Source organism: Spinacia oleracea, chromosome 5 (genome assembly GCF_020520425.1).
Source record: "Spinacia oleracea cultivar Varoflay chromosome 5, BTI_SOV_V1, whole genome shotgun sequence".
Lineage (NCBI taxonomy): Eukaryota > Viridiplantae > Streptophyta > Magnoliopsida > Caryophyllales > Amaranthaceae > Spinacia > Spinacia oleracea.
Genome location: NC_079491.1, coordinates 121773615 through 121784714, shown reverse-complemented (window position 1 = coordinate 121784714; position 11100 = coordinate 121773615). Strand labels below are relative to the sequence as shown.

General features: G+C 41.5%; 1 protein-coding gene and 1 non-coding gene across 2 annotated transcripts; one reads left to right on the top strand and one right to left on the bottom strand.

Annotated features, from left to right (window-relative positions):
- Positions 1 to 508: 508 nt before the first annotated feature.
- On the bottom strand, positions 509 to 2938 carry LOC130461830 (uncharacterized). The gene is made up of 3 exons (XM_056830059.1): positions 2082 to 2938; positions 1739 to 1983; positions 509 to 525 (listed from the first exon to the last, which is right to left on the bottom strand). Exons 1-3 carry the CDS (start codon positions 2936 to 2938, stop codon positions 509 to 511), a joined length of 1119 nt encoding a protein of 372 aa, XP_056686037.1.
- A 1154-nt stretch (positions 2939 to 4092) lies between these two features.
- Positions 4093 to 4195, top strand: LOC130462197 (small nucleolar RNA R71). Its single transcript, XR_008922321.1, has one exon. It is a non-coding gene; the product is annotated as a small nucleolar RNA R71 (small nucleolar RNA).
- The last annotated feature ends 6905 nt before the right edge of the window (positions 4196 to 11100 follow it).

Sequence of the window (11100 nt, the reverse complement as noted above, 5' to 3'; positions counted from 1 at the left end):
CAAGCTTGCTCATCATAGTCACCCGAATATTCCGTCACGGGGTTGGACAAGGCACCGGTTCGGGAAAAGAGAAAAGAAGTCATTGATATCCTCATGTGTCAACGTATGTTGTTTGTTGAAAGCCTGAAAATGCAACTCAATCGTTTCTTTCCCATCCTCATGAACCGTCATCCGCCGGGCCGAAGCAAGGAACTCAAGGGTCACCCTCTTGTAGGTTTTGGCACTCATTTCCACGAATTTCTCTAGATCAAGACCCGCAATCAACTTGTTCATCTCGTTCTCAATGCCCAACTCCTTGACGGTCTCTTCATGATAAAACTTTGTCGGGCGGATGGTCCGCCTAGACAACTCCTCAAAGAAGTTCCAAGACCTTTCATCGGGGAACGCAATGCCGAAAGTCTCAAGTTCCGGCGGGGTAGGAGCCTTTCTCTTGTTGACATGGGCAGTGGGACCCTTCTTTGAACGTTTAGACATCATGGCGAACTAGTGAAGATGAACCTACACAAAATCAACCAAAGAAAACCACTACAAACAAAAAGACAGAACTAAGTTAGCCTATAAACTACGACAATCGTCCACCAAAACTACCACAATCAACCACCAAAACACTACCCGAGTTCAAAAAGAACAAGAATATTCCAAACACTACTCTTCAACTAAAAACAACCAATCAAGCTAAAATCCTACCCAAATTTCACCAACAATCTACCGAGAATCAAGAATCAACAGGAATGAGTAACAAAGCATGCATAACGTATCTAGATAATCAAGGATTAAACACATAAGCAAACATGCATCACTAACTACCCAAAATCGAAAATTCAGAAATTTCCAACAAAAAATATGAACAATGAATTAAAATGGAATGAAAATGAAGAAGGAAGGGAAAGAAATTGTCACCACTAGTAGAGGAAGTGAACAAAATCAACCCAAAGCATTCCCCAATACTCCAATTGAACTAACTGTAGCAAAATCAAAGCTCAAGCAAAACCCTAGAATTTGGGGGTTTTGAAAGGAAATCTGAAATTTATGGACATAGGGTGAAGAATAGGGATGAATTTGTGAATGTGAGAGATTGAAAGTGAAATTTGTGTGGGAAAACAAGTAATAAAGGTGTAGAAATGGAGGTTGAAGAGCTAGAATGGAGAGAAGAGGGGAGTGAGAGGGGTTGGATCGAGGAGGAGTTCGACAAAAAATGATTGAAAGAAAGAAAAGGGGCTGCGATTTTTTTGAATAGCCCGACCGCAAAATCAGATATTCCGACCCGTGCGAGGGCACGAAAAATCCGTGCGGTCGCACGGTTTAGGTGCGAACACACAAAAAAGGAACCCGCTCGCACCAGATTCTGAATAGCTACGGATCTCTGTTTCTAGTTTTGTGCGATCGCACAGAACTAAATTTTTGCAGCTGCTAGCATTTCGTGCTCCCTTTTCCTAAAACAAAAACAAAACTAGAAAACAATAGTTAGTAAACAAAAAAAAAAAATTAAAACTAAGAGTTAGACAACCGGGTTGCCTCCCGGGTAGCGCTTGTTTAACGTCATTAGCTTGACGAATCCCCCCAAAACTCATGGGGGGACAAGAGAAAGTACCAATACACGGGTTGCCTCCCAGTAGCGCTCGTTTAACGTCATTAGCTTGACCAATCCCCCATATTCACGGGGGGTCAATTGCAACCAACTTAGGATCATCACAAGTCAAAAAGCTCCTTTTTGCCCCTTTGGGCGCAAACAACTTACCTAAGCCACCACGCATAGAGGTGGGATCAAACCAAATCCCCTTAAGCTTGTGTTTGCCCCTCTTGGGCTTCGTGTTCGTAGAATGTTTACCATTGGGAGCCGAAGTTTCTGCTCCAACATCATATAGACCCATCCCGAAGATCTCGGGGATGGTTATCACATCATCAAAGGAATCACCCAATACCGAGGGGTTCACAAATACCTTCTTCTCCTTGATGTTGTTCCTAGCAAGCTTATTATCAAACCTTGACAAAAATAATCCTAATTTCTTTTTTTTTTAGAAACACAAGAGTCGTTAGAAATATTAGCATAACGATGCTCAATGCAAGCAACAGTGTCTAACTTCATGCAACTCTTCATCTTGGAACAACATCCATCATCAATAGGAAGCTTGAAACTAGCCTTGGCATCTCCCGCCTTCAAGGTGATAAGACCACCTTGAACATCAATGAGAGACCCGGCCGTGGCCAAGAATGGCCTCCCTAAGATAATAGGGGTGTGGGCGTCCTCATCAATGTCCAAGACAATGAAGTCAACAAGAAAAGTTAACTTCCCTATCACAAGGGGAACATCATCAACCCTACCCAAAGGGAACATAACCGAGCGATCGACTAGTTGCAAAGACATAGGGGTAGGGGTGAGATCACCAAGACTAAGCTTCTCATAGATTTTGTATGGCAAAATGCTCATGCTTTCCCCCAAATCACAAAGAGCGTTATCAAATTTCAGCTTTTGTATGCTACAAGGAATCGAGAAACTTCCGGGATCCTTGAGCTTTGGGGGAAGCGGGCTCAAGATCAAGGCACTATAATTCTTCGTGAGATGCACGGTTTCCTTGGAGCCACAAGTTCTTTTGACACACAAAATGTTTCTCATGAACCGAGAATAATGTGGCATTTGCTTAAGCGCCTCGGTGAAAAACAATGACACATAAAGCTTACTAATAGTGTCAAGAAACTTGGAGAATTGGTCATCCAATTTCTTTCCAACAATCTTTTGAGGATAGGAAAGAGGAGGAGTAGGGAGAGGTAGAAGAGTAGCCTCCGTTGGCTTTACACCATCGCTCACGTCATCAACGTGAGACTTCTCTTTCCCCACATCACAGTCCGCAGACTCATTTCCCTTAGATCCTTCTCCCCTAGAACAGGGAGCATCAACGAACTTAGCACCATCATCTAAAATCTTCCCACTCCTAGTCATGACCGCATACATTTGCTTAGGAGCTTGACTTGGGGTGGGATACTAGTATGCACTTGTTGTTCCTTGATGGTTCTAGCAAGTTGTGCTAATTAAGTTTCGATCATTATCAAATGAGTATTGGATTGCTTGAATCCATCCTCAAATTCAACATTTTTCTTGGCTTGCGCCCCCACAAACGACTCCATAAGAGCCTCAAGGTTAGACTTGAGAGGCGGAAGCGGTGGAGGAGCATTGCCATAGCCAATAGGATTTTGTGGGTATTGATTGCCCTAGGTCCTTGGCCCATTGAATCCGGGAGGAGGAAATCGAGAACCACCATATTGGCCTTCAGGGTTCGACGGATAGCCCCCACTAGAAGCACCCCTATATTTCCCATAAGGATAGTTGTAACCCCCTCCACCTTGGTGGTTAGGGTTATAACTACCTTGATTGTATTGAGTTTGATTGCCAAGGCCTTGAGATTGACCATAGGATGCTTGGCCTTGATAGCCTTACGCCCTATAGTTACCTCGGCTTTGATTATCATACCCCCCTCCTTGGAAGGATCCACTTTGGTAATTGGCATGCATAGGAGGGCCTCTAGTGCTTTCCTATTAAAGCTTTGGTTCGGGGGGCCATCATATCTAGGCCTCTCATTCATAGCATTGGCATATTCCACATCAAAATCTCCTTCATAAGAAGGGCCATAATCAACATATGAAACATTATGCAATGAATGACACATATTAGGGAAATGTCCATGCTCACCACAATTTTCACAAAAAGATGTATCTAATGGCATGGTTTTGTAGGAACTCACCTTGCTCTTTCCTTTAGTGAGAAGAGTAGCCGATTGTGTAGGGATTGTAGATGGTGATGGAGGTTGACTAGGAGCACTCTCAAGCTTCTCGAGCCTTGAGCTAAGCGCGTTCTCGATTATGTGCGTTGGCTCCACTGCATAGATCGAACCTTTGCCATCCTCACCTTTGCTCTTGCAATCATAGTTCCTTGTTCCTACGTGCCATGCTTGGTAGTTTTGCACGACATCTTCTATGATCTCCTCTATTTGGTCTTCCGTCTTATTCATAATTGGACCACCCGCCCCCGCATCAAGACTTGTTTTGGAGGTTGGGCTCAGTCCCAAGTAGAAAGTTTGGAGGAGGAACCATTTAGGAATCCCGTGGTGAGGGCACTCCCTTTTATATTCCTTGAACCTATCCCATGCTTCAAATAGAGACTCATCCTGCTTTTGCTCGAATGATTGGATCTTATGACGCTACTCCGCCGTCTTCCCGTGCGAATAGAACTTGCTCAAGAACGCACTTGTCACTTCATTCCAAGTCCGAAGTGAGTTTGGCTTGACCTCCTTGTCAAGCCAATCACTAGAACGCCCTAAGAGGGAGAAGCGGAATAGCGTCAACCTTATGTAATCGGAATTCACTCCATTGTGCTTAATGGTATCACAATAGTGCTCAAATTGTTTCAAGTGCTCATGCGGTGATTCGCTACTCTTTCCGAAAAATGGATGACTTTGCACCAAATTAATCAATGCAGGCTTTATTTCAAAATTGTTTGCATTGGTAGTCGGCGCTTGAATGCCGCAAGTCGCCTCAAAGGCTCCTGAAATTCCTAGGTTCTTGACCGGAAGAGCCATTCTCTCAATGGTTGGACTTGTTGACTCTTGATCCGTACCTTCACTCAAAGGTTTGAATCTATTGCAGCTCGACGAACGGGTCCGGATACGCCTCAAGCTTCGCAAAGTCCTCTCTAACTCTAGGTCGAGAAGGTAGAGAGGCCTATGACGAGTTCGTCCCCTATCTTGCATACAAAACTCAAACAAACCGTGAACAATGCAAAGGAAAAACTAAAGCAAGAATGAAATATTTTGTATTTTCTATGTTAAAGTAGACTCAACTTAACTCAAAAACAACAACCGTTCCCCGGCAACGGCGCCATTTTGATAAAGGTATTTTCCGCGTCGTTAAACGAAACGTACCCTACCAAACAAAATTTATAAACACCTCGCTCCCAACTATATGAGTTATAGTGGAAGCTCGGGGTCGTCCCAAGGAAACGGAGAGTTATGAATCACTTAGTTAAGCTAGTTTAGAAACGGAATTGAAGTTTAATTATCAACTACAAAGCTATACTACCAAACGAGATTATCAAATAAGGAAAGCGCTAGGGAGTTGGGGATAGACTTAGGGTAATTAGGGAAGGACGAAGGCTAACACACATTGATGATGCAACGACTTGACAAATAGGGGAAAAGCAATGAATGACGCGCTCACCACCTCTCGGATAGAGCGCGCTTAGTTCTCTAATCTAGGAAGAGCTCTCGCATGATCCTAAGACTAAATAACTAGCAATTGAAATCAACTCTTTACATGCAACATCTAAATTCAGTGCGTATGGCCTAGGATGGGCAGTAGTGATTAAGCCTAATTTTGACACCATTTCACTAGAAGCAGCATTGGTACAACTCCCCCCATCAACAATTACACTACACCACTTATCTTTCACTAGACATTTAGTATGAAACAACTGATCTCGTTGGTCTAGATGAGTAGGTGAAATTTGAGTTTGTAGCGTTCTAAGAACCAGATTTGTGTCATAAATTGGAGCCTCATACCCTTCCTCTTCCTCCTCATCACCACTCTCATCAAACACAAATACGTCCCCCAACCTCTTTTCCTCTTCCAACAACTCCTCACGACATTCAACAGCTTCTCTCAAGGTCACTACTCGTTTATTTGGACACGCATTTTGATAATGCCCAAACCCTTGACACTTAAAACAACGCACCTTGGACAGACTTGTTTCTTTGGTTGGGTTAGATAGTTTAGGGGCAGCCGTAGAATTACTTGAACCTACGGTACTAGGTGATGTGTTTGGTTTCAAGCTAGGTCCGGATTTAGCCCAAGACTTGGCTTTACCATCCATACTAGACCCTCCCCCATATTTTGCCTTCCCTTGATTTTCCAATTTTAAACAAAGTCCACAAAGAGTGTCAAAATCAGAATATGGATAAAGGTCTACGGTATTGGCAATATTATAATTTAGACCCCTTAAAAATCTGGACAGTTTTTGTTCCTCAATTTCCTCAATTTCTCCCATTAAGGACAACTTTTCAAACTCATCAATATATTCAGCCACACTCATTTTTCCTTGCCTCAATTCGGCAATTTTACGATAAGTTGTTATTCTATGAGTTGTTGGCACATACCTTTTACGTAGCTTACGTTTCAAAGACTCCCAAGAGGTAATTTTCTCCTTCCCTCCACGTATTCTCTTGGATTTCAGTCCCTCGAACCACAATGAAGCCCCTCGTCCTAGCTTCAATATGGCATATTTGCAACGCTTCTCATCATCAATGTCCTTGAAATCGAACATTCTCTCTATTTTGCGCTCCCACTCCAAATAGGCTTCCGGATCTGTTCCACCAACAAATTCAGGAAGTTCGGTGACCTTGAATTCATCCATAGCCCGTAGATCACGCCTAGGAGGCCTACGATACCCCCCATCTCTAACGTTCTTCAAGGCTTCTTGGAGATGTTGTAGAAAGTCAGGATCATCAAAATCCATATTTCAGTTTGTAAGAATTACGAACAGCAGCTCTTTTTTTTTTTTTTTTTTTTTGGGCGGATCACACGAACCTGGCTCTGATACCACTAATGATACGAGTTTAAAAACTCGTTGTATAAACAAGGATAGTTGATTAACAAGCTAGACCTTTAACTCGTTGATCGTGAATGCAAGACAAGACCTATTGACTCACAATCAGTTCTTTGAATAGGAAACGCGTCCAAAACAAAGAAAAAGGCTGAATTATAAACTATAATTCGAAATGTAACAAACAAGGGTTTTAATCATGCAGTTGGTTGTTTATTCCAATCAAGAAGCTGACTATAAATAGCCAAAAACCAACAGCTACAAGAGCTTTAAACGGCTAATTAAGAGCCATTTAAGAGCCTTTAAAACTGGCAGTTACAAGCTCTAAAGCCTCCTAATTCAGTCACTAAATTGGAGTTTACAAAGGCTTAAAACTCTCCTTACAAACAGCAATAATCAAAGCTAAGTAATGACTGAATTTAAATTGGGGATTTAAACAATATCCCTTTATTAAACCAACTTTAACCAAAGCAATTAAAAATAATAAGTGCGTACAATCTGTTTAAACAAGCGGACCAATGTGATTAAACGGACCAGTTTGATTAACGTACCACCTTGATAATAAGGACCATATAACGAGCTCACTCAATCCAAGTCACCATGCACACAAAATGAGCCATTGAACCCAAATCAGTTTTGGTTCCAATTGCTAGCATAAGACTATCACTTTCATCCATAACCGTATCACCCGTCATGTTGAAAGATATTGACGCATCGCTTGTCTTGACACGTCGTTAAGGAACCCTGTGAGTTTGCTTTATTCGCCACTTCGACATGTGATAGTGGTTGAGCCCTCAATGTTAATAACGTCATACCTGATGTCAAAGTCTCACGCCAAGATCATTGTGAAAAATAAATTATATTATCACGTTGTTAGTTGCATTTCAAAGTTGAAACCAATATATTAAAATAAAATAAAAAAGGAGTATATATTATCTTGCCCCCCTGTGACGACTTTAGGAAGATATTGTGACTGAATTCAGCCACATATATGATGACGTTAGTTTATGCATGTGTATCAATATGATGCGATCTGTCAAATCAGATTACCTCAAAAAGATTTGATAAAACGATTAGTCATTAGGGAAATCTGGATATTCGTGTGCACATAATAATTTATTGGTTAACTTAATGAAAGTTAATACACGATATGTTAACATAAGAGAACGAAAGTAAATGAATTGAAATGAGAATGTGTGGAAAGTAGTTTTAGAAATTACTCGTGTGTCATCACGGTCATCGATGATGATTATTTGACGCGCCACCGATCATTGTCGTCTCATGGCGTCGGGGCATACCGTCATGATCAACCTGGCTAAGTGTGACATGCACTGAGGTAATCTGTTGTCATTAATATTCATACTAACGTGTATAGTCGCGTCATATCGTTAGTGAATGAAAAATATTTTTAGTGAATGAAAAATAGTTATCACGAATGATATGTGAGAAAATTTTAATATGGTATAAGGTATTAGTTTATAAAATTTTAACGTAACTAACTAACATAACTGAATTGCGTCACTCGTACCGTTCGATTGTGTTGATGACCCTCACGATCTGCGACGTACATGGCAGTGACAATACATATATATTATAAATAAAAGATAACTTACTTCGAAAGTATGTTCGTACCTTTGGCCCCCATTGATATTCATGTATCAACGATCTGTTGGCGAACTTACAAAGAAATATATTGTTAAAATAAAGATGTTAGACAATTATTTCTACGTACCATGTTTGACGCCAAGGAACTTCTTGTCGACATGGGCGTGACCGGAATGGTCACGTCATGTTGTCGTAGCGTCATGGCGTGCCGTCATGACCTTCTGTCGTGTCGTGACCTCATGTCGTGTCATGCGGTCATGTCCTGCTATCGTGTCGCGCTATCACCAAAGAAATGTGAACATGTTAGATAGATAACTATTTCTTTATTGAGAACCGTCGTGATGGGATGATGACAAATCTTGGTGATGAGATAGGAAAGGGAAACAACGCCAGGTTTATGATGTCAAGTGGTTTGATGATGGTGGGGGTTGGAAATGTGGTGACATGGAAAGTGTGATGGTGAGCGGTTAATTTTTTGAGAGGTGATTGTGTCGTAGGTTTGGCAATGTCGATGTGCGAAGTACTTTGAGGTGTTATATTTTTTGGTCTGGTTGTGTGAATAGTCATTTGATGTCGAGCCCCCGATGTCACGTACCTGGCTAACATCTTGTAATACCCCATATTTATAAACATATTTATTAATAACAATTAGTCTTAATTTGAAAATTTGAGATTCTCTTTTTAAAAACGAGTGAAGTAAATTTCGTTTATAGTTATTCTTTCGGTTGTTTTAATTATATTGTAATTGAAATTAAAATGTTTTGGATTATGAATTATATTTAATTTCCTAAAATCTAACGATTTGCTAAGTTATGGTTTTAAAGAGAATTCATAATTTTATAAGCGAAATTTTTTGTCATTTATATTCATTATTGATTTAAGTTTAATAAGTTTCTAAAAGTTTATTTATATATAAAATTACGATTTTAAAACCGTAATGCTTTTATATAGGCAACTTATTTTCTCAAACGTATCAAGTTATTTATTAAACTATTTTCTAAAATATATTCATTGGGTCAATCGTTTCAACATTACATAGTAAAGCCCAAACCAATAAGCCATTCAAGCCCATCAAATGCCATCCTAAATCAGAAATTTGAAACTCGAAAGAAAAAGGAAAATAAAAATCAACACCAACATCATCAACATCACGCATCATTCTTCTCCATCATCACTAATCACCATGTTCATCATAATACATCCATGGAAGCTGCTTGCAAGTTGCAAATTCACTGCTTAGCTTCTTCTACGTGTAAATCTCTAAATCCAACACCATCATCAAGCTCTCTCCGCCATATGATGCACCACCCAAATCACCCAATCAAAATTTAATTACAATCTGAATAATCACTCAAATTCATCTATAAATAGTGCAAGTATTCAACTCAATTCAATTTACAAATCAATTGCAAACTCATCCTCAAATTTCAGCAAGTTTCAATTCAAGAAAAATCAATTTAAAAATGCCCTGCTTCTCGTTTTGCTCCCGCCGACCACCACCGCGGCTCTGCCGCTGCGTCAGCCACCACCACCCAGCTTCTTCGGCCTTCTCCTCCTCCTCCTCCTTCCGCCGGTTTTTCTCCTCCCTCTGCTTCCCCTTTCCCGCAACTCTCTCTCGTTCCCCCTCCCTTCTCGCTGCAGTCCACCGCAAACCACCACCACCAAAACCTGTCGATACGACCACCCCTGCAGCACCGCAACCACCATCTATGCTGCCGCTGTCCCAGCCCAACCGGCGACCACCATCACGCAGCTTCCCTTCTCCTCTTCTCTTCTCTGGTTCCCTGCTTCGTGCCTTCTCTCCTTCTGAACACAAGACCAACGTTTGTCTTGAAATTACTAATAAACAATAAACTTAAAGTACCCAAGTTCATGTTCCCTTGACCCATTAAAGATTAAGTTGGCCCATTCTCATTTTGTAAAGCCTTATTTATTTACTGCTATATTTTTGCTATTCTATTTTTATTTTTGTTTTCGTTTCTATTTAGATTCTTAACGTTTTAATTATTTTGCTGTTTTTTTAAGTTACTTTAAATTATTTAATAAAGTCATTGTTATTTAAATATAAATTCTAACTGATGTGGGCTTGAACAAATCTCCCACAAAGCCCAAAGAGGCAGTCTACGAACTCACACTGATCAGATGGGCCCAGGCCTGGAAAGAAGGCCCAAAGTCCTGCTACTCCACCAGAATAAAGACAGAGCCCCATTGGGCAAAGCCCATTATCTTTAAAAGCCGGTCCAAATAAGGGAGGACCATCATTGCAGGACAAAGGCCACGTGTCCTAAATCCCCAAGGGGCACGTGTCCCATAGTTAGGGTTGAGGGTGCAGTCCCCAAGGAACCCTAGCACTATAAATAGCTCAAATCCCAAGGTTGCCAGAAGTTCGTGCCAAGTCATACTTGATACCTCCGAGGAGCGCGTGCCACATCAGCACCGTAAAAGTTCCCACAACATTTGGCGCCGTCTGTGGGGAGGTACAGTGTCATGGCTGAACTTCCAACTGACTGCGGAAAAACCAAGGGTAAATCAGAACTCCCAGCCAGAAAAGGAGTGTTTAAGCACGGGTCCAACACTCAATGTGACGCGGCAGCTAGCCAGCCTGCGGCCGTCATTCCTGTTCGACCCTTGCTGGATGGTCCTCACGGGGTCAATTCTAAGCATGATAATGGTAGGATGGTAGAGTTTCAGTCAGAAGATTCTGACTCGCCTATGAGGAGGCGCAACCTGGAGGAAGCTAGTCGGCATGTCAAGGAGGTTCGTCCAGGAAGAAGGACGAGACGAATCTTGTAGAAGAAAAATGCGGACCGTTACTCTCTAGGGGCTCCTGTAAGACAGCATGAGAGCGTCGCCCGAAGGAAGAATGGCTGTAGCTCCGAAGGAAAACGGGGGCGAAGGAGGACGTC

Bases quoted from the DNA above. Each gene is read 5' to 3' on its own strand.
- LOC130461830 (XM_056830059.1), bottom strand. From the start codon at position 2,938: ATGACTAGGAGTGGGAAGATTTTAGATGATGGTGCTAAGTTCGTTGAT. The intron at 1,984-2,081 runs GTTAGACACTGT...ATTTTTGTCAAG, and splicing joins AAGATGAAGAGTTGCATGAA to GTTTGATAATAAGCTTGCTA.